A 24,470-nucleotide genomic window follows, 5' to 3' on the forward strand; every position below is an offset into this window, starting at 1 on the left:
AGCTCTCAGCCCCACAAGTCAATGTCCTGCTGGCCCCACTCTGCACCTAGCAGCGCAAGCAGGCAATCAGTGGGCACAACTGCACAGGGCACTGGGAAACATCGTTGGAGGCTGAAGCACCCATGCGACTATCCCCCTGGAGCTTGCCTTGGCTGCTGGGAAGAGAGAGGCCTCCCCCCCAAAAGTCCGTTCACCTTTTGCCTCTAACCACCACCACTAACCAGTTTGGTGTAGTGGTTAAGTGTGTGGACTCTTATCTGAGAGAACCAGGTTTGATTCTCCATTCCTCCTCTTGCAGCTGCTGGAATGGCTTTGTGTCGGCCACAGCTATCACAGGAGTTGTCCTTCAAAGGGCAGCTTCTGTGAGAGCTCTCTCAGACCCACCCACCTCACAGGGTGTCTGTTGTGGGGAATAAGATAAAGGAGATTGTAAGCTGCTCTGAGACTCTGATTCAGAGATAAGGACGGGATATAAATCTGCAGTCGCCTTCTTTCTCTTTCATAGTTTTGGCTTTGCAATTGCAAGGAAGCAAAACAGGGAAGGATGAAAAGGGAGGGAGAGGGAGCACAATGAGGGACTAAGCACCACCCCAATCCCAGGCAATCTGGGAATTTGCTTCCCTTCCAATTCTCACAAAAAGGAGTGCTCTGCAACTTCTAGCAGGGGGAAGGGAGCCCCAACAGATCCTTCCTGTCCCAACCCAGAAGAAGGAGGTGAGGGACAGGGTGCCGGGGCTTGGAGCTCCTGCTTTGAAGAGCTGTTTTTGTTGGCATGATGATACCTTCCTCCCCCCAGTGCAAGATGAGGAAGAGAGAGCAGCAAGAGGCAATGGTAGCAGCAGCTGCACAGCCAGGAGGTTCCTGCTGTGCCTGCCCAGATTTAGACTTGGGCAAGCGTGCATGCCAGCTGAGTGAGGGTGGTGTTGGCCTGCAGCATGTGTCAGCCCCTTGCTGGTGCCTTCTCTGGCAGCAGAGGGGAAGCAGCCAGATCCAGCCTCAGAGTCTCAGGGATCTGCCGCAGCACCGCCGCCCATGAGACTGCGTTCATAGCCACGTGGGTGGTCACCAATTCAGTGCCCTTGGGAGGTCAGCGCCCTAGGCAATTGCCTAAATTGCCTAGGAGCAGAGCCGGCCCTGCACACGTGTAAATCAAGCATCAACACATGGAGAGTGCTAAGATGGCCCTTGCCAAGGGCATCATTTAATATAATGCAAACCTGACCTTAAGTATACCTCCCCTCTTCAGAAGGCTACTTCAAGCATGACAAAAGTCTTATGAAGAAGTAGAGGCAGAGAAGATACTCTCCATGCAGTTTACATGACAAAAGACTTATGTTCAAGATTCCTTTCTCAGTCTAAATTTTATATCTGATAAATTTATATTGAGTAATACCAAAAAGTGGTTCTTAAATGTTTATTTAACAAAACACATGAACAACTCTACTACATTCCCATCACCCTTCTCTATTCATCCACCCTTCTGGCTCTGTTGGAATAACATCTTAGCTACAGGCCTAGATCAACTTTCCCTGGAAAACACAGACATAATTCATGATTAAATACATGACTCTTTTGCCATCTATTTGGATGCAATTACTGCCCGTGAACAAACCAATTCCAAGGACAGTTTTTCAAAAGGTCAGTTTGTATAGACAGACAAGGTAGAATAGCTTTATTATGCCCGAGAAAATATGGCCTAGCATGAATAACTTTGACTGATGAGACACATAGCAATATCCATCAAGAGTCTCTCCAGGGACATCCTTGTTGAAGCAAACTGCAATCCCACAAAAAAGTGTAAACTGTTGAAAGAGAATTCTGAATGCTCTCATCGACAATAAAACAAAAGGATATTCCCTACTTCTTTACTACTATTATGGCATCTAAAGCCACCAGTGCATAATTAAAAGTCAAACATGCTCTGTTTGGTACCTTTACAAGCTGATAAAAGACATAAGAAAAGGCTTTTTAAAACAGTGCTAAAAAGAGGACAATCAGTTCAAAACACCCCAACCTAGAGTATGTGTTAGACACCCTGACCCGGATAGCCCAGTCTAGTCCAATCTTGTAAAATCTTGGAAGCTAAGTAGGGTTAGACTTTGGACAGTACTTGGATGAGAGACCACCGAAGAATACCAGGATCACTGTGCAGAGGCAGGCAATGGCAAACCACCTCCGAATGTCTCTTGCCTTGAAAACCCTACAGCAGGGGTGGCCAATGGTAGCTCTCCAGATGTTTTTTTGCCTACAACTCCCATCAGCCCCAGCCATTGGCCATGCTGGCTGGGGCTGATGGGACTTGTAGGCAAAAACATCTGGAGAGCTACCGTTTGCCACTCCTGCCCTACAGAATTGCCACAATTCAGCTGCAACTTGACAGCGAAAAAAAAATTACACAGAAAATCCCTTGATTGGGTTTCGTGACATATTTTCAAAAGAATGAAATGCAGCTGTAGGGATGAGGCTTGGGTTGGAACCACAGTGGAAAGCTGGAGGTGGTAACTTCTCCCTCCTGTACCATTTTCCTGGTAGAAATGCCCCCCAAGTTGCTATTAGCCCATGGGTGAACAGCTACAATATAGGTTCTCAGAGTTCAGTTTGACAAGATTTGTATTAATCTACTGAGAAACAGAAACAGACTGGAGCAAAAGAAGAAAGATCACATTGTTAACCAACAGCCTAAAGGTAGAAATGGGGTCCAAACAAGTTAAAACAGAACTAAATAAAGAAAATTTAAGGATTAAGAACTGTTAGTGATCCTTGAAAAACCTGCTCTACAATGACAAATGATAAAGAAACCAAATACTTGATTAATTTTTTTTTAAATGGCAAGACAAACATGGCTAAAACCAGAACAAAAATATCAAAGAAGCCAAGACAATCAAGAAGAAATAGTTGGTCAGCTGTATCAAAGGAGGGGGGGGGGGATCCAGAAGCAGTAGTAACAAAGCCCTTGTGGGTTTTGCTGCCAAAAGACAAACTGAAAATAAAGTGCAAGACACCAAAAATGTCACTTTGGGTCATCCAGTGAACACATGGTCAGCCATTGAATGAATGATCAACCAGTTTCTTCAAGTATCTGATGGAATCATAACAACCATGTTGAATGAACGCTTTAAAAGCCTGCAAGTGGCAATATAAATACTGGGATAGTTTGTGGCAGATTTTTTTCAGGCTCAAAAGACAAGGCTGATATTTCCAGCAACTAATAATAATTATTAATATCATATGGTATTGCGTGTAGTATAGTGAGGAGATCCTAAGATTGTCTGGTAGCCGGAAGTTCTAGCTGTTTAGCATTCTGCATTACTAGGTGGTAAACTAGACGCTTTTTAGGCAAGAGATGATTCAGAAGTGGTTTGCCATTGCCTGCCTCTGCATCACAGTCCTGGTATTCTATGAAGGTTGATTTTCCAATTCCTAGCCATGGCCAACCCTGCTTAGCTTCCAAGATCTGACAAGAATGGGCTAGCCTGGGTTATCCAGGTTAAGGCTTTCCAGTAACTCTACAAACAATTCATTTTACTACAGTAGCAACTGGAGGAAAAGAGACACAAGAGAAGGACTTTAGTAATTTGGTGTTTTCCAACTACAACGTAACTGGGAGGGCTATAAAGTTATTACATTTCCAGGCGCTGCCCTGGTTTTAAGTGTTTACTTATGGTCCAGCTGGAAGCTATGCAGACATGTATTTGATGTACACAGATAAAACCACCCAATGGATGAAAAGTTTAGCTAATCACAAATTTAGATTAACAAAATACCAGAGCAGGAAAATGGTTAATCTAGAGAGCTGAGCCTGAAGAAAGTGCTCCCTAAAATTACTTTTGAAGAAAGGGCTCCCTAAATTCAATCAGTATAGCACTTCCTCCTCCCTTCACCTCAGACAAACACCAATGCCTCCAGCAAGCTAGTGCAAAAATCTCCTCTCTGAGTTCTATGCAAACTGCAGAGAATGCAGACAAAGAATAAGCAGGTCTTTCCAGTCACACCAGCATTTTGCAAAAGGCTGAGGTAGCAGCCTTCTGCAAAAATAAAAGTGACAAAAGACTCTCTGAAGCAGAGAGAGGGTAAGCATCTTTTCTATAATGGAAACAAGCAGCAGGCCCTCTCATTGCTTCCCTACTTCCCAATGTCAGATGCAGAGTCTTTCTCTTTCTCTCTCTCTCTCTCTCTCTCTCTCTCACACACACACACACAATGTCCACATTACTGTTGACTACAGCAAGCCCATTCTGCAGAAAATGTTTTTTACTCTATCAAGTATCATGTATCCATTCAACACACACACTTTTGAAGTTGCTTGAACAATCCCTTTAATACTGTGTCAGTGAAAAAAACCATATGACTAATTTGTAGCAGTAATTGGTGATAATGAGTAATTGGTAGTAAAGGGACTCTGTATATATGTATGTGGCATAGGAACAAATTGTATATTTGAAGTAACAGTACAGAATAGACTATTCACTCATGAGTACTCTCAGCTATAGGGAAACACACAAACCCCCCCAAAATGGCTGCTGGAATTATGGCTGCTGTTCTAAATTAATGAAATGTGACCATTTTGTTTTACAGTAAAATCGGACTAACAGAACCCTGAAACATGTAGTTGAAGGGAATCTCTCAACATGAAAGCTGTTTCCAAGGACACAACATGTATTCTATTAAGCTTAGTAGTGCCATTAATTTATGTTACCAACATACAGTTAAAATATCATGGTATTGCTCCTGTCAGAAGCAAAATGTCTCTATGTTCATGTAATGATAACTTCAACAGTAACTGAAGATGCCCCAAGGGTCATTTTGCAGAAAAAGAGGTGCCTGAGTTCATTAGTATAACTCATTTGCATAACATCTGCATATGTCACACACACCTGACATCACTGGAAGGTGTACTAAATTATATCAGTTCAGCATCTACCTTAAAATGCTTCTTGCATTTTAACTGTCATAATAAAACCTTATTCCCATCATATTTTTTAAATTACTTTCTCCCATGTGGCCACAGTGGCATAATGAAGATTTCCATTTGTCTGCTTTATGTGTTTTGGTTGTTTCCCCATTTTTGGCAGGGAAAAATATTAGAAAGTTTGTCCAATCTTAGAGTTCAGCAAAATTCTCATAGGGAGTTTGAACAATGGAGCCCAGAAACAAGTAACTTTGGGGGAGGGCAGGGAAGAAAGAAATAACACAATAAAATGTAGAGGTTCCAGACCAGAGCTTTGCTCCTGTGAGCTCCTGCCCAAAATGAGGTCTGCTTACAACTGCTCCCCAGTAATGCACATTAGACTGAGAGAAAGTGACTGGCACAAGGTCACTCAATCAGTTTTCATGGAGGAGTGCAAATGCACATAAGGCCAACCAGATCCTACTTCAACACCCTAACCACTATACCACATTGACTCTTTAACTGATTTTACTGCTAACTAGGTTATCTGTTAACCAATGTTCCAAATTCTGGCAATGACAGGAACCCTGATTAGCAGTAGTGATAAACTATGGTCAACAGTGAAAAAACAACCCTAGTAGCCCAGTCTAGGCTGATCTCATCAGACCCTGGAAGCTAAGCAGGGTCAGCCACTGTCAGCACTTGGATGGGAGACTACCACAGACAAGTGTAGCTGCTATGCAGAAGGAAGCAATGGCAAACCAGGGTTAGCATAAGTCAGTACACTTTACCTTTAACAGTGAGAAGGTGAGAGAAAGAAATTAATATTATGAAGGAAAGGAAAATAAAAGAGGTATTGCTGAGGCTGTTCTGCTGCCCACACTGCTTCTCAAGATTGCTCATATTTGATTGCTCACCTACTATAGTCACATGACAAGAAGCACCTGATGCTAACAAAGCCCGGATTTGGAGTTCCAACTGTTTTTGTGTTCCGTCTTGCTTTTGGACTAACCAAATTCCTTTACAATGCCCCTTCATCTCCCCTCAAGCATGAAGATAACAACATTTTTTTCCTTTTAATTGCGTGGAGTATATTTCAAGATTCATTTCATTACATTAAAATTACTATATGTTGTTCTAAATACTATACCAATATATTGGTATAAAAAGGTAAAAGGTAAAGGTTGTCCCCTGTGCAAGCACTGAGTCGTACCGACCCATGAGGTGATGTTGCATCATGACTTTTTTTTGGCAGACTTTTTGCTACGGGGTGATTTGCCACTGTCTTCCCCAGTCATCGACACTTTAAGGCTATAGCCTTAAACAGGAGGTCCTCAGCATGTGCTCTGGTGCTAGGCTGAAAAGCACTGAAGTGGAACCATGCATGGCATTTGAAAGTGACAGCTAGTGAAGAGTTTCGGTAGGAATGTCGACCAAGCATTTGAAGAAGGTGCTCTTTTTGAGTGCATTTGGCAGCATAGTGTTTGACATTGAGGGGAAGCCAGTGTGTCCAACAACTGTCCCCATACACTATCTGAAGGACGGGGAGAGGCACTGACATTCAGAGTTGATGGCGGAGCCTCCCCAGTTGGCTGGGGAGATTTGTGAGGTTGCTCCTCTCGGCGTCAATCCAGTATCAGAGTGAGTCTGGTTGCAGTTACCCACAGCCAGTACGATGGGTGGTGACGCACCCAATACCTTTGGGAGGCTTCAAATTGCAAGTCAATCAAAAGGTTCTCAGCTGGAGCCATGAAAAGGCTGCTTGGACAGGGTGCACCCCATGTAGATATCACCCCTGCTGCTTAACCCAAGTGAAAAATGGGGACAGTGGGGGTGCATGAAGGGAGAGCTGCCTCTATTGCAACTGACAGATGACTGCTGTCAAGGTCAGACATTGGTATGGAGGGGGCGTGTTCCAGCACCGGTGCCCACGGGACCATGGTCGAGCAGGGAGCTGTTGGTGCTCAGAGACCACAAATATGGTTAGGAGGAGGCAATGCATTTGTGCTCCAAGCTGCAAGAGCTGAACCATTAGGATCGGGAGCAAGTTGAGTGTCCGGGAGCTCAGTCAGCGAGGATGACCTCCAACACGGATCCTTTCATATAGGCAAATGGGGTATGCCAACTGCAGTCACGTTTGCCATGCTTGCCCTCCTCCTTAAATCCCTTGTCCTCCCTGCAATTTCTGACAGGCAGCAAGGACTTCGACTTAGATGCCGAGTTTGATCATTTGAGAGACCGGTCAGCATCGGAATGGGACAAGAGCCATGAGAGTTTCTCTCACCCTCAAGCTGGGCCATGCAGCATCTAGAGTCAAAGACGTCACAGTCTTTCTAGTTGTGAGAAAGATGTCTTGAGCGTTGTAGACAGGCGTGTCGCTCAATATTTCCCTCGTTAGGACGACTTGGTGTAACACTGTATGGATCTGCATAGAAAATCTTCCCAAGACAGGGCAAGCAGAGGAGGTGACCAACCAGAGGGAGAAATGCACTCCCATACTGGGAGCCATTTTAAAAACACCATCCAATGCCTTTCATGAGCAGTCCAAGAAAAGACGATGAGAAGGGGAGAAGTCCAAAAGCTGAGGAAAGTAAAGTCTTCTACTTTCCTCTCTCTGTTTTTTTTTTCTTTTTGTTTTTGAGACAGTATAAAAGACAGATAAGAAAAAACTATTTGAAAAAGGGGGAAAGTTTAGTAAAAAGTACCGGCTGGAGCAAGGAGATCAACTGATCAGCACTACAGTCAGAAGAGAACTGATGGGATGTCTGCACTGCTCTGGTGAGCATGCATGGTGGGGTTCCTGCACATGCCCACTGGAGTGAGCGTGAAAATCCTTCGCTTGTTAAGTACCAATCGGGGTTGGCGCACATGCACTATCCCGTGGGTGTGATGCACAGAGAACACAAAAAAGATTTATCTGAATCTTTCACTTCATTGCTCACAACAATGTGCCTAGAAAGGAACAGAGTTACAGTTTGGGAAGTCTAAGCCCATGACTTCCCAGCCTTAGGGCCTGTCATATGCCCCTCAGCCCCAAAGGGGTACTCACCAAGGCACCCAGACTGTATAGGTACCCAGATTTGAGAACCTCCTTTCAGATGTATCAAGGTGCTTGCCAACTGAACTTCCTATAGTCCTGTGCTTTTCCTGCCTTCTTAGTTACGGCCTAACCAGAAAACCAGAGCTAATTAAATCCTCCCTGACAAACCATGTGGAGCAGGCAAAAAAAGGAACCCTTTTCACAGACAATTTAAGGGAATAAAAAAAAAAATTCCTCATCCCGCAGAAGGCGACCAGCTAATCCTACATGATCCTTAACAGGGAGGTAGGTTGGGGAGCATGCACCAGCCAAAGCGTTCAGGAGGGACTGTTGCCTCTCCTAATGTTTTCTCTGTCCAAAACAGCTATTACCAATGTGCATATTCCCCCTGGCTGCCTTCCCCCATGTGCTTCCATGAAAAGACCGGGGGCGAGGGGGGCAAATGCCACTTCAATTGACTTCATTTGGGAACTGGTCTTACACTGGGGATTTGGGTGTTATCAGTATACTAATGACACCAAGTTCTATCTGTTTCTATCAAAATCTCCTGGCAATGTGGTAGAACTCTTGAACCACCACCTGAGTTCATGCCAAGCAGGCAAGGCAGCATCCAGGCACCCGCCAAAGACCTCCAGCTGCTTGGAAGGGGTGTGTGGAGCTGGGGATAAAGTGAGTTGCACAAGCTGCTTTGCCTTCCAACGCCTTTGCAGGTTAAGGTGGTGGCTGCAGGCCAAGTCAAACATACACCACCCAACTCACCTGGCTTGCAAGAGAGGAGACTCCAAGGGGCCACTAAAGGCCACTTTAATTAAGTGCCCCCTGAAAAATTTATCACCCCCCCCCCAAACATTTAAAATCCTAATTACGGGACTGCTGGGTGCTTGTTAGTATATCCCTGCCTTCTGAAACCTGAGGAATCAGTAAAACTCAAGAACTTATACTGGAGTATTTAGAAAACACTGAAACAAAAGACTTTCATCTCAAAGATTCTCAGACTGTGTGAAAAGTTGAAACTCTCAATTGCAAACATATGAACTGCAATTAGCCACCTCAGAGTTTATTATTGATTTACCTCAGACATTATACCCTTAAATGAACCTGAACCTTCCCCCTTTATGTTGAATAAAATATCTTGTCTATTTTTAAGCATTCTAAAGCCTCCTGTGTGTCATTTTCAGAAGTTTAAATTAAGAGAGTGCTCTTCAGGAGTGTGCATAAAAAAATTCAGTATTTTTCAGATTTGGGTATACTAAACTTGAAAAATATCAGTATATACTGATATTTCTGAATCCCAATATTGGTATGTTATTGGGATTCAGGAAATAATCAGTATTGCGGACTTCATTCAGCTCCAAAACTTCCATCCATGAGTTGCGCTGTGGTGACACACATAAGGGAGAGAAGGGAAGTTAGTCTCTTTAAATACTTTTCTTTTACTCCCTGATGTCTGCTGCCACTGCAGCATGACTCAGTGAGGGAAGGGGTAGTATGTAAAGTTTAAGCACCCTCCATTCCCTCGTGAGTCGTGACACAGTGGTGGCACAGGTCAGGAAGTGAAGGGAAGGTTGTCCCTGATGTGTGCTGCCACAAAGGTGTGACTCAGGGAGGGAAGGGGAGATATTTAAAATTCGAATACCCTCCCTTCCCTCCTCCCTGAGTTGCTCCTTTTAGGGTTGTCATGCTGTAAATTGCATCTGATACAGTTTAAGCCAGAAAAAGAAACATAAATGTTTTCAATACATACATTCATGGTGCCAGTGACTGCGCACTAATCAAACTGATAGCTCATGTAAACCATTCTCATGTGCATTCTGAATTCTAGCTACATGGGAAGGGGTTAAGCCAAATCTACCATGTTAACATTTTGCCTCAGGGAAAGACTCTGGCAGATGCATTAAAAGTACTAATTTAAAGAGGGCCAAGGTTGTTACAGAGACACCCACATATTCTTTTGAAAAAAACACATTAACCTTTTGTGCATGTATGACTTAGTGTCTAATGGTTGCATATTATTGGCCTCTCCAGGGGTCGTTTAGTAGAAAAATAGGTGGTGGAACTCATCTAGAGATTGTTATGCAGCTGCACCTACTATTCAATGGACAAGGTGAGAAGGAGGTAGAACCCTCAGAAAGGTTCAGGAGCTGTGCTCCTGTGAGCTCCTGCTGAATCCGAGGCCTGGGCCTCTCTTTTCACACAGGAGTAAGAAATGGCATGCTGGTTACAACTGGTCAAGTCACAAAATGAAAAGAATACTTCACTGCATAAAGTCAAAAGTGCAATTTTACTTCTGTTGAACTTCAGTTGCCATTGTTGTGCTCAAAACAACCACCACCATCTCCAACTGTTAGAGTATTCACAGAATGCCCTAATTCTATTATGCATCTTTTCAATCAGAAATTATTTTAATCACAACACTGAACTGTACATTTTGACAATGGAAGCTACAAAAAAACTGCTAAGAAGTGACAAAGGGAAATCACTTGGAAAACTCCCTTTGACAGCATGTTATGAATTTTAAGGCACAAGGCAGTTGTGCCCATTTTGTCAAAAGAAACTAAATGTTGTAAATTCTATGGAGGTGGAGTGGAAGTAACTTGCTTGTTTGAAGAATGATCTGAAGTCTGTCAATGGAAATGAGAGAAAGAAAGTTTAGGCCGACAGAAACAATAAGGTCAGGTTTTACTGTAAGATAGAATAAAGCAAGTCCCATGCAAGTAGGTTTTGATTATATATGTCAGAAAACAACCATGGGAGGGGAAAAAGCTCCCCTGAAGGCTACAAGTATAGATTTTTTTCCCTATCAGTTTACTATGCCATCTAAATATACATGTTTGGCACATGACCATGGATACAAATGTGATTACGTATGAACAAACCAGGTACCTGTATGTCAGATTCCAAGAGAAAACAGCCAAACCAACCTGAGAACAAAACAGGTTTTGTCAATCTTATCAGTCTAAACAAGCCACTCATGGGGGGGTTTTTTGTCAACTATTCCCAACAGGGCATAGTCAGGACATTAAAGATTTAACTAAGGGTTATTTATTCAGAAAAACACTTGTTTTCTGTAGAAACAAGAGCCCAAGGAAAAAAATTAATGGAAACAGGTGTTTGGCAGGCAGCCATGGGCTAGTTTACAGCAAATGCAATAGCTGAACATAAAATATTATTAATTCTTACTATGTGCTAAGAAAGCTATTGATATAACTTCTTAGATTTGCCACACTAAAATACAGACATTCAGGACTACTTAATGCAAAAAGAGAGAGTACTTATTTAATTGAATGGTTGTATTACTCTCTGGTACACAATTATATGAAGAAAGTGCCATGTGAAACCAGAGTCTACATGAGGACAGGTCAATTTACTTAACTGGAATCAGGGCTTTTTTTTGGTAGAAAACCCCCAACAGGAAACTCATTTGCATATTAGGCCACACCCCCTGACATCACAATTGTTTCACTTTTTCTACAAAAAAGCCCAGCAGGACCTCATTTGCATATTAGGTCACATCCCCTGACACCAAACCAGCTAGAACTGCTTGGTGTGTTCTTGCTCAGAAAAAAACTCTGACTGTAACACTCAAAAAGGATAGTTCCAGTCATGGAAATAGATGCAGCTGTCTCCTTCAACAAAGCCAGCTCACATAAACATTTCTCCTCATGGTTACATGACAAGAGAACACAGTGGAGAGGAAAAATAACCACAGTTTCTTTGTGTGAACCAAACCTGAGGACATACCTATAATAATAATTCTCCTGCTTCATGGCCAAATCCAGCATTGCCATTGGATAATATTTGTGGGAACAAATCATTGGCACATCACAGCCCAGTCAGTGTCTCTGGCCTCCCACTGGCTGATTCTCCTGCTCCCGCCTATTCAGGCCCAGAAATGTTGAATGAACTAGCAAAAGCAGTCTTACCTCAGAGAGAAAAACATCTCTGAAGCTTCTCTGTATCCTCTCTGTCAACCAGCCTCAGAAAGGGCTGCAGAGCTACTGTGGCCTCACAAAAGGTCTTCCAGCACATGCAGCCTCCAAAGGCCACAGAAATAGCCAAGGAGGCTATGCCCCGCTGGGACTGTTTCCTTAGTCTCTTAAAGGCCATGGCTGCCACCTGGAAAGTGTTAGCCAGAGGATGCTGCTAGGCAACCTAGGCTCATTTTCTCAGTATAGGGAGAGGCCTCAGGTGAATAGAATGCCATAGAGTCCACCTTCCAAATCAATTATTTCCTCCAGGATGGGTAGAGAAATCTGTTGTCTGGAGTTCAGTTCAGGCTCCGCCTGGGGGTTAGCTAGTATATGTCTGGCTGCTTGCTACTGTTCAGCAGCGCCCCCCCCTATGACAGCCAATGTGGGTCTGCCAGACCCCAGTTCTTGAGGTGGAAGCTGACTGGGTGATTTTGAACCACTCACAGACTTCCAGCCCAACCCACCTCACAGGGTGGTGAGAGGAGAATGATGTAAGCTGCTTTGATCCCTCCACACACACTGTGGAGAAAGACTGTCCTTTTCCTATGTAGAGGCTGCAGGGAGGGGGAAGGCAATGGAAAGCTGAAGTCAGAGGGGCAGATAAAGGAAAGGAGATAGGGTTGCCAATTCCAGGTTAGGATATTACTGGAGATTTAAGGGGTGGGGCCTGGAGAGAGTGGGGTTTGAGGAGGGGTGGCACCTCAGATAAGTACAATGGTATTTCCTCCTGGAGAACTAGTGTTGCCAATCTCCAGGTGAGAGTTGGAGATCACTCAGAATTACAACTGCTCTCCAGATGGCAGAGATCAGCTTCCCTTGAAGTGGGGGCAGGGAGTGAATGCCTTCACTTGGGTGGGTGGGAAGACAGCAAGGGTGGGGAGGCACTCACCCAGAGCCTCTTTCTAGAGCCAGTTATATTTTTCTTCACAATGGGCCTTATTACTAGTTTTAATATATTCTGCCTCTGATTCTTTGTTTCACTTGCTAGTGAAGATGAATCTTAAGGAGAGCTTCCTATCCTTTATGGCTTGGAACTACAGTGTTAAAACCAGAAGCACAAGAATGAGTGAAACAGAAGTGGCCGGTACAGAGCAATGAATCTGTAAGGAGGCTGAAGTCCCAGAGTCTGTATAACCAACATAATTTATTCTCTTTCAAAAAAAAGCCCAGATAAGCAAATTATATGAAGGAGTAAGCAGTTTGTTTCACTACTACATATCTGTCAGGCACTTCAAAATCAGTTTGTTCTGAATTTAAATATAAGCAGCTTGCCATGCAGCTACCACAGACAGGACAATTCCTGCTGCTTGCTGTGGAACAGCAAATATTCACCTTGAAGATGAAGGGAGAGGAAGCAGTAAGTGCCTCTACTCATACTTCCTGTGAAGTTGTCAGCTGCATATGGAGAAGTGGGGAATCGAACAGGATTTCACAGGATTTGTCAAAGCCTTGATTTATTTCAGCTTCAGTTTTAATTAGTTGAATTATGTGTTTTTGTTTGGTTCTAATGGTTTTTAAGATTTATTTTTATTAGAAGTTTTTGTTAGCTGGTTTCATGGCTAGGCTTCCCAACCCTCCCGCCCTGGCGGGGGACCCCAGGATTTACAGCCTCTTCCCCCGCTCTCCAAAAAAATGGAAGCGGGGGGAGGGGGAAATGGCACCAAGGAGCATGGCGAGCCGCCCCATCTCAGAGGAGCAGCTAAGGTGAACCGGAGAAGAAGTGGCAGCAGCGCAGCGGCATCGCCCGCTCCGCCCCGCCTCTGAGGTAAAATCAGAGAAGGGGAGGGTAGAGGCAGGCCAGGAGCATGGCGAGCCGCGAATCTGGGTCCTTTTAGGACCCGGACTCGCGGCTCGCCACGCTCCTGGCCTGCCTCCACCCTCCCCTTCTCTGATTTCACCTCAGAGGCGGAGCGGGCAACGCCACTGCGCTGCCACCTCTTCTCCGCCCATCTCGGAGAAGCAGTTATGGTGAAGCGGAGAAGAGGCGGCGGCAGCGCAGCGGCGTCGCCCGCTTCGCTCCGCCTCTCAGGTGAAATCAGAGAAGGGAAGGGTGGAGGGAAGGAAGACATTTAAAAAGGTGTGCCGTCCCTTGAAATGTGATGGCCAAAACTCCCGTTGGGGTTCAGTGATGCTTGTCACACCCTTGCTCCTAGCTCCACCCCAGTGTCTCCTGGCTCCACCCCCAAAGTCTCCTGGCTCCACCCCCAAAGTCCCCAGAGATTTCTTGAATTGGACTTGGCAACCCTATTCATGGCCCTGATTAGGGCATTTTGTAAATGAATAAACTGAAGTTCCATATGTTACAAAAATATAAACTATCCCACTCCATTCCCTGCTAAGCAGGGCTTACAATAATCAAAATACAATAATCCAACATATTGCAATTTAAAATCCATGTTATTATAAATTAAATCTAATACTTCTTGACTACATCAGATAGCATCCTAATATCCATCATGGGTGGAATAACTGGGGCACAGAGAAAGAAAGAGAGAAAGAAGGAGAGAAGGGAAGAGGGAAGCCCACAGATCTCTCTGATACAGGTTTTATTCCAGAATATTTGGGGGAGGTGGGGTGAAATATATGCAATACTTGCTTTCTGACCAAATATAAACTTATTTTATTCCTTATCAACATAATACACATTTATAACTTAGTTGGCAAATAAAAGGTTTGTCATATTTTATTAAATAAAAACTACAAATGACATACAATGCAATCCTGGGATTTGTGTCACCTTAGCTCACTGAAATGAATGAGCTTGGATTGGCACAGTTTTGCACAGGATTTGTCAAAGCCTTGATTGCACTGCACTGTTAGTTTTCTGCAAGCAAAACTGAAAACACATCAACACTATGGCAGGAGCGCTAAAAACTACTAACTTCTACATTCTGTGTTACATGCATCTCAGTTTTTGCCATTTGAGTGGCTGGAAAAAAATAACAGTTGAAAAAAGAAAACACAATTTTTGTAAGAAACAAAAAGAAAGATATAGTCCCAAAAGGACTAGTGGTATATTTGGATATCAATACTGAAAATACTGAACTTTTCAATAGTAGATTATCATCGTCACATTACTTGTGGCCAAAGTAAGAATAGTAACAATCCAGTTGCAAAACACATTATTTAGTGTAGTTTGAATGCACCCACTGAGATATTCTGTTATCTGGTTCATGTTCAGTTGACATGCAGTTTCTATGGGTTGGATTTTAGCATTTCTATGTATCTATCTTGTTTTAAATTGTTAATTGTTACACTGTGTAAATACTTTGTTACAGGGCTTTTTTTTGAAGAAAAAGCCCAGCCAGAACTCATTTGCATATTAGGCCACACACCCTTATGTCACCACTGTTTCACATAGGGCTTTTTTGTATAAAAAGCCCAACAGGACTCATTTGCATATTAGGCCACACACCCTGATGCCAAGCCAGCTGGAACTGCGTTCCTGTGTGTTTCTGCTCAAAAAAAGCCCTGCTTTGTTATATTTTTAAGTTTGTTATACTCAACCTTCTGAATATCCACCTTGTTTCCATGGTTGAGTTTTTTCCCCCTTTGTTTTTTTTTCCTTCATGCATTACTGCAATGAGGCAGATTAAGTGTGTCCTTATTCAACAAAATGTGCCAAAAGCCTCAACCTTCTTAAATGAAAAGAGGGTTATAAAACAAGCATGCCTTCACCATGGAACTCTCTGCTCAAGGATCTCAGATCATCAGGATAGATCTGGTTTTAGAAGAAACTTCTTGCATTTAGGGTTGGGAAGACGACGGAACTATTGTACTTTGAGGGAGCTGATTATAAATCACTTCAGTTCTTGGCTTTAGATTTTGCTTTCTTTGTATTTAATAGTTTTTATGTGTATTTTCAATTATACTTCCATTTGAGGACTGATAAGAAATAAATGTTTAAAATGCTCTGCAAAACACTGTTTTGAAAGCTTTCCTTCTGAACCCCAGTGAAACTGCTCCAGAATTTTGAAAAATACTCCACCTGTAAAAGATGGACCCTAAAAGCAAAGCAACAAGATTTGCCAATATCAACATAAAGAAACAAAGAGAACAATATGAAAATAATGGACCAAGGAAGAAATACGAATAGAGAAGGCTTGAAAAGGTAAAGATAGTCCCCTGTGCAAGCACCAGTCATTTCCAACTCTGGGGTGACGTCGCATTATGACATTTTCAGGCAGACTTTTTACAGGGTGATTTGCCACTGCCTTCCCCAGTCATCTACACTTTAACCCCCACCAAGCTGGGTACTTATTTTACTGACCTCAGAAGGATGGAAGGCTGAGTCAACCTTGAGTCAGTTACCTGAACCCAGCTTTCACTGGGATTGAATTCAGGTTGTGAGCAGAGCTTGGACTGCAACATTGCAGCTTACCACCCTGTGCCGTGGAGCTCAGAGAAGCCTTACAAGACTATTAATGCAATCTCATGCAAACTACTTCAGCCTACTGAAACTCACTGATATCAAAGGATGATATCTGCACAGAATTGCACATCAAGAAACAGTAAACCTCTGAACATCAGTTACAGAAGGTAACATCAGGGAAGGCCTCAGCCTCTACACCACTGCTGGTGATAAAGAGTAATTGACTGGCCATTGTATGAGAAAAGATCCTGGATTAGATGGACCTAATGGTCTGATCCAGCAGGGCATTTATTATGTTCTTATGCACTGTAAGTGGTTGGTAAGGGCAGGCAAGGAAGACTTGATTTCATACGTAAATTCAAAAGGACTAGTCAGATGTCTGGCAGCAGGTCTCTGGTAGCTATTAGAATAGAGATGTAAATTCCCTACTATAATGACAGCAGTACAGAATTTTTAATGTGTGTGCAATGCACTGGCTGGCAACCTACACAATGCCAATCAGTGCATTTCACATACTTTAAAACACAAAGCACAATGCACTAATGAAACATTACCAGAATGCTAAACAGTGGTGCATTATAAGGAAAATGTAACTTTGGAAATATTGCTGAGGTTGGTACACTTTCCAAATGATGGGAAATCAATGCTTTGACCTTGAGATTTATACATTTCAAAACACATAACCTGATGAGTATATCCACTCTGTCTTAAGGGAGAGTAATGCATAGCAAGTAATAGGGCAGTACTTATCTTGAAGAGTGCATTTAACAGGGAAAAACAACTTTGGGTAAGATTCAAATTAGATTACACATGAACCAAACAAGTTGCTGTAAATCAGGTATCAAGAGTCAGTAAACTAACTAATCTGAGAATAAAACAGGTTCTATCAGTCACCTTCCCATTTTATTTTAAGGCAGCCCACATTTCCTTTCTTTGTGAAAGCTCTCATCTTCACTGACAAATCTTTCATACAACAGGATTTTTATCTCTAGGACTGCCTTATTCAAAACTCACCCAAACTGCCAACTTACCTTGATAGGAACATATCCAGCAGAAACATCTTTCATACTCTTTTTAGACGGGCCAAGCAAAGCTCTCTATACAAGATAATGCTTTAAATACAATTTGAGGTATGATGCAGAGGGGAGGTTTGAGAAAGGGAGACTCCCTGCTGTCCTCATGACCGCCAGATCATGGCCACACTGAACATTTTCCAACAGAGATCAATCAACACATTTTACATTGCAGAGAGTAATAATTTCTGTTGACTGAAGGAATTCTGGAGCACAGCTATTGCACGTCCCAGTACATCCCTCAACTGCCTCCTGAAATACTGTTCAAGGGTGACAGGGGACCCTCTGGTGCATCATGAAAGAAATTTGTGAGTTCCATTCAAATTCTGACACAACCATTAATCTTGATAGGGATGTTATCATTGCAATTGCTTTTTAAAAGAACACAAAGGATTAGAATGGTTTTTCCTTAGCAATATCTAATTGGAGCAGCCCACTAACTTGGCTCACCTGCTATCACCAGCATTTGCCACATAGAGCTTTCCTAGTAAACACACCACAATAAGCGCCGTGCAGCCTCCAGATATATTGTACACTGTCTTTTCTCGCTCTATCTGTAAATCCTGAGGAGAGAAGGAACAAAAAAACAAGGTTTAGAGAATATTTCCAAAACTGCTTTTCCACCGTCCCCCACCCCAGCCCCAGCAGTGTAACTGTGAATACATATTGAGGTTCCCAGTGCTGCTTACAGGGGAAAGGCAGGATAATTAAGTTACAAAATGTTAGCTACCTACCAAAACATACACTGAGGAAGGAAGCAAGATATTGTCATAAAACTGGGGAGGGGAAAAAGAAACTAGCAAAAAAAAGTTAAACCAGTTACCTCCTTTACAAAACAAAGAGAAAGTCCAGGTCTGCACATGAAGTAGAAGATGGTGGTAAAATCCTGAAGTGTTCAACTTGATTGTATCATTTGATCACAAGAGGAGAAATACTAATTTCCTATTCTACTAGTAAGAGGTTTCTTTTAGCAGAAACTCTGGAAAAGGGTATTACATATCTTTGCTGCTAATTTTAAACATTAGCTGGTTATTTTATAATGCTTTTGATCAGGGCTTATTTGCATACTAGGTCACATCCCCTGACACCAAGCCAGCCAGAACTGTGTTCCTGTATATTCCTGCTAAAAAAAAAGCCCTGCTTTTTGATATTTTAGCTCATGGTATGTTTAAAATTAATTTTGTTTTGAATAGAGTTTGACTAATAGCATAGGTACAAATACATACATAAAGAAAAGTCATCTCATTGAGATTACTGGCCCTCCCCTCATGCTTTCTGTTCTCTGGCAAGCTGGAGAGGTATAGTGAGTTCTATCACTGCATTCTACTTCAAGAGCAAACCAGGCAAAAATTTTCTGCAAACAAGAAATCTACTATGTTTCCATAACATTATGAGTACCTGGAGAAGAGTCAGCAAACATAATGAATAAAACATACTTTAAACTTACAATACACCAAATCCAAAAATAAATTGTTTCCAAACCGTATCTATCTAAGAGATCCAACTCTCAAAGCTTGTCCCTCAAAACAGGACTAAAACTGACAGGAGAAACAATACTCTCTTGCCTATATTCAAAAAGCAGAATAAACTCAGTGACTTCCCTCATTCCACCCCACAGAAAAGTTTCAAATGGGATGAAATATTCAACTTTAGAGTTAAATTAGAAAAAAACTTAGACTCATCTTTACCCTTTGGCTTTTTAAAATGTGTAACCACTTTTTTGCATTTAATTAGTCTATTCTGGAGCTTTCATCTTAGATTTCTTCCATCAGTTAGTGAGGCTTGATGGAGGTGACTTAGAAGCAGAACTTGATCTTGAAGGAGAAGCAGGATGCTCAAAATCAATTTGCAAAACAGACAACAAGGCATAGCCTGATTCCACGTCTTCTGCCATAAGCCTCTTGCCTTGATGTACTACTATAATGTTGCACGGGGATGCCCACGGGAACTTATAGTTGTTTTCCATTAGTTTAGTGAGAACAGGTTTCATTTAGTGAGAACAGGTTTCATGTTGGAGCGTTTCCTGGGACAAGTCAAGCAGGACTAAAATTTGTTTATTTTGGTATGTTAAGCCTTTTTCCAACCTGGAGAGTTTTAAAATGGTATCCCTTGTTCTATGGTCTAGAATATCTGCCAGGATATCTCTGGAGAAATTGTCCACATATTTAGGCATGGGGCCCAGTTGTATTGCAGTTTATAAATGGAACAACCCCTTCTTCCAAAGTTAAGAGGTCTGCTAACCATGAGGTTAGGAAGGCCTGGAGATCTTTCTCCCCTTCCACAAATATTTTTTTCTCGCTGTTATTTGCCAAAGTCATAAGTTTATTTTTTGCCCACCTCTCTGAGGCCTGCAGGCTTTTTATTTCCTCCTGATGGGTCAGCACTGACTCCATTGCTGATTTAGCTGTTTTGCTTACCTCTGCCAAGGTTTCAGTCATAGTTTGCAGTTGTGTGGTCACAGGGAGGACTGCAGTCTGAATTTTAGTAGCAATGTTTTCTTCCAGTGTCGAAAAACTCCATTCTTGATATTGCCCTCTGGCACAGCACTGGGTGTTCCGGTGGCCATTTTGGAGGATGCAGCTTAGGTTTGCCAATCCCCAGGTCCCAGCAGGGATTCTTCTGCTTTCCTAGGCTCCTTCCCGCCCCCAGTCAGCTGGCCAGCGGGGGGAAGCCCCGCCCCCAGAGGACAATGTGCCTTTCCACCTCCAGAGGCTTCAGTGCCCGAATTGGAAAGGCTTCCTCTTGGGATGGTGTGTCTGTGTTACTTTGAAGAAGTTGGCAGCAACTCGTGAGTAGAGAGGCCAATCCCTCGCTTCAGAGTTGCCAGAAACGGGAGGGGGGGAGGGAAACATCTGCTGAGCACTTCATTATTTCCTATGTGGAGATCGATTCTCATAGGGTATAATGGGAAACTGATCTGGAGGTTTCAGGGGCTCTGGGGGAGCTGTTATTTGAGGTAGAGGCACCAAATTTTCAGTACAGTATCTAGTGCCTCTCCCCAAAGTACCCCCCAAGTTTCAAAAAGATTGGACCAGGGGGTCCAATTCTATGAGCCCCAAAAGAAGGTGCCCCTATCCTTCATTATTTTCTATGGAAGGAAGACATTTTAAAAAGTGTGCTGCCCCTTTAAACGTGATGGCCAGAACTCCCTTGGAGTTCAATTATGCTTGTCACACCCTTGTTCCTGGCTCCACCCCCAAAGTCTCCTGGCTCCACCCCAAAGTCCCCAGATATTTCTTGAATTGGATTCGGCAACCCTAATGCAGCTTCTTCCTGCTCTTCCTGGGCCGCCTCTCCGTCAGGTTGAAAATAAGAATTTAGCAGGCCTCGAGAGCCTTCTTTTCACTTCTGTTTTAGTCTAGACTGCTTCCCTTGGTTTTAGGCATTAAGGTGAGTTTTGTTTTCGAGTTGAGATGGTTTTTAATGGAGTTGGGGAGAGAGCTCCGGCATTAGGCGTCCACCATCGCCCGGTGCTATGCCACGCCCCCTATCATAGGTTTTAGTAGCTAGTTTTTCAATAATACATTTTAACAGTCTTGTTAATAGCCACACTGTGCATGGAAAAAACACAGTATTTAAAAATAAGTCAAGGTTAGCTGTAAATGCTGTATTAGTTAAGAGCATTTTAATAGGAGCAGACACAGATAAGTCAACTGGTGCACTATGACTTCAATAAGGGACTGGGAATTTTGAAATAATTTGATTATGAGGGTCTCTTTACTTGGCTTACTTGAAAAATTATTGTGATTAGCTCAACTGGTTTTGAATTTAAATACAGCTTCCTCTTCATAAAACCTGAAGACTGGGGTCATGGACAGACAAAATAGATCTTTATACAAATCAGATAAAAGTCACACATTTGCAGAAAAATCTGAAATGTTAAAAATACATGATTTTTTTAAAAAAAAAAACCTTCCAAAATGACAGAAGCAATGACAGAAACAAATGCTCAGTGAGCTAGGCAACCACAGCAGTATTGCCAGCCTTCAAGCCTTGGTTTCTTTCAGTCATACTGGACTTAATGATCTGCTCTCTAGAGCAGGGGTCCCCAACCACCGGGCCATGGACCAGTACTGGTCCATGGTCTGCTAGCAGCCGGGCCACAGAGGGAGGCAGAGGCACCGCACTGCCTATGCCTGCCCAGGACCCAGACAGATAAAAGAGGCAATGCGGCCTTGCTCTGAGGCAGGGAGGCAGCCTTGGAGTGAGATAGAGCAGCCCCACTGCCCCTTCTGCTTGCCTAGGACCCAATCAGCTGATCATCTCAGGGTCTTTAAATGGGAGGGGGAGGCAGACTGGCCTGCTGCCTGGCCACCTCGTGGGGAGGTGGCAGAAACAGCCCCAGTCTCCCTCTCCTCATTTAAAGACCCCCTTGTGAGGCAAGGATGGAGTGTGGGGGGGGGCAACTTGGGGCAGCAAAAACCCCAGCACTGCCCCCCCACCGATCCATGGAAAAATTGTCTTCCACAAAACCAGTCCCTAGTGCCAAAAAGGTTGAGAGCCACTGCTCTAGGGGACAGGAGCACAGATCACAATGAAATGCAGGACACAAATACCAAAAAGGCATGGGAAATGGGCTGTCTTGGCCTTTGAAGGAACCACTCAGCAACTTGCAACTATGATTTACTCACACCCAGTACTTTTTTTGTAGAAAAAGCCCAGCAGGAAGTCATTAGTATGCGAGGCCACACCTCTGACATCACCATAATTTGCATACTAGGCCACACCTCTGACATCACCATAATTTGCATACTAGGCCACACTTCTGACATCACCAAAAGTGCTATAATATCTTTTTTGAGGTGTGGTCATCACACCTCAAAAAAGATATTCTAGCATTGGAAAAAGTCCACAAATATATAGCCATATATAATATAGCCATACGTAGCCATCCCCCCCCCCAAAAAAATTCCAACACACTACTCAATCACAAGAGCCAGCATGGTGTAGTGCAGGGGTGGCCAAACTGTGGATCTTTCACACGTATTGTGTGGCTCTCGAAGCTGCCACCACATTTGTCTCTTTAAATCACTTCTCTAAGCCAAGCCAGCTGGTGGCTTGGAGAAGGCATTTAAAGAAAGTTGCTTTCTTTCCACCTCTTCACCCCATCTATTTGTCTGCCTGCCTTCCCTCAAACATCTGACGTTGTGGCTCTCAAACAGCTGACAGTTATTCTATGTGGCTCTTACGTTAAGCAAGTTTGGCCACCCCTGGTGTAGTGCTTAAAGAAAGAAAAAGAGGGAGGGAGGGAGGAAGCAAGGAAGCAAGGAAGCAAGGAAGGAAGGAAGGAAGGAAAGGGGGAGGGGAGGGAGGAAGGAAGGAAGGAAGGAAGGAAGGAAGGAAGGAAGGAAGGAAGGAAGGAAGGAAGGAAGGAAGGAAGGAAGGAAGGAAGGAAGGAAGGAAGGAAGGAAGGAAGGAGAGGGATGGGGAATAAGGCAAAGAGGGAAAAAGAAATATTGACAGAAAAACTGACAAAGAAAAGTGTGGGAGTGGAAAATAAAGCGGAAGGAAGGAAGGAAGGAAGGAAGGAAGGAAGGAAGGAAGGAAGGAAGGAAGGAAGGGAGGGAGGGAGGGAGGGAGGGAAGGAGAAGAAAGAAAGAAAGAAAGAAAGAAAGAAAGAAAGAAAGAAAGAAAGAAAGAAAGAAAGAAAGAAAGAAAGAAAGAAAGAAAGAAAGAAAGAAAGAAAGAAAGAAAGAAAGAAAGAAAGAAAGAAAGAAAGAAAGAAAGAAAGAGGGAGGGAGGGAGGGAGGGAGGGAGGGGTGGTGGTTAATAAGGCAAAGAGGGAAAAAGAAATATTGACAGAAAAACTGAGAGAAAGAGTGTGGGAGTAGAAAATAAAGTAAATAGAGAAAAAGAAAGTGATAAAATGAATGAATAAAAGGGGGAAGAGAAAGAGAGATGGGGAGGTAGGAAATGAAAAATAGCAAAAAAAGACTGACAGAAAGAAAAAAATGAATGAAACTGGGGAGAGAGTTGGAAAGAAAGAGAGAGAGAGAGAGAGATGGGGGAGGTGGGAAATACGGCAAACAGGGAAAAAGAAAGGAAGGAAGGAAGGAAGGAAGGAAGGAAGGAAGGAAGGAAGGAAGGAAGGAAGGAAGGAAGGAAGGAAGGAAGGAAGGAAGGAAGGAAGGAAGGAAGGAAGGAAGGAAAAAAGAGGGGGAAGAAAGAGGGAGAAGAAAGGAGATGGGAGCAACTTACCTGAACTCAGCGTAGCTTGGCCTCCTGAACCCCACCATCGTCAGGAGTCCTGCTATCGGACAGCACGATGGTGGGAGGCTGCCGTGGATGCGCAGCTGAGTGTCCAGACCCCCAGACGGGATAAAAATATGATTAAATAACTCACTGTATGCTGGTCTGCCCTTGAGTTTAACCCAGAAGCTCCAACTGACCCAGAATGCAGCAGCGCAAGTCCTGACCGGAATGTCACAGATAGCACACATACATCACCAGCACCACTGACTTCCAGTGCAGTACTGACTCAATTTCAAGGTTTTGGTACTAACCTACAAGGTCTTGAATGGTCAGTGACCAACCTATCTACAGAACCGTCTCCTCCATTATGTCTCAGGGAGAGTGTAGTGCTCCTTGCACAGCAACTTGCTGGTGGTCCCCAGCCTCAAAGACATCTGTTTGTCCTTGACCCAGGGCCAGGGCCTTTTTGATCCTGGCCCCAACTTGGTGGAACTCTCTGCCAGACACCATCAAAGCCTGCAGGTGTCAAGCATGCGATTTTCAAAAGAACGAGTCAAGGAGATACAAAACTACGTTTATTGCTAAATCGAGATGCTCTCTTGGTGCAGGACCTTGAGAGTGACACTAGAAATACATTGATACAATTCTTTTAAGGCATACTTCAAAGGATCCTCAAAGGAGGGGGTAAGGAATGCCAGCCACACATAAACTATCATAAATGTCTACGTTCCCACAATGTTATCAGTGTCTTGTCCTTGCTTTCCCAGATGGCTTACACTCCCATGTAGGAATGTATGGGAAGGTGTTCATTCTTCTTCTCCCGCTGCTAGTTTCGTTTCTCACTATTCTACTACACAAAACAATAAAGCAAGGGGGCGGGAAGAATAACAGAACCATGCTACACCAACCCTCCATGATGTTTCATAGACCAGCT

At 43.3% G+C, this 24,470-nt stretch overlaps 1 protein-coding gene across 1 annotated transcript in view; it reads right to left on the bottom strand.

The window, feature by feature from the left end:
* Positions 1 to 24,470, bottom strand: part of PPM1H (protein phosphatase, Mg2+/Mn2+ dependent 1H) — a 172,783-nt gene that overhangs the window by 58,374 nt on the left and 89,939 nt on the right. The window contains exon 4 of the mRNA XM_060244983.1: positions 17,795 to 17,907. Within this exon, the coding sequence (XP_060100966.1) occupies positions 17,795 to 17,907 (113 nt within the window). The remainder of the gene's footprint in view (positions 1 to 17,794; positions 17,908 to 24,470) is intronic.

This window comes from Heteronotia binoei, chromosome 8 (genome assembly GCF_032191835.1).
Source record: "Heteronotia binoei isolate CCM8104 ecotype False Entrance Well chromosome 8, APGP_CSIRO_Hbin_v1, whole genome shotgun sequence".
Lineage (NCBI taxonomy): Eukaryota > Metazoa > Chordata > Lepidosauria > Squamata > Gekkonidae > Heteronotia > Heteronotia binoei.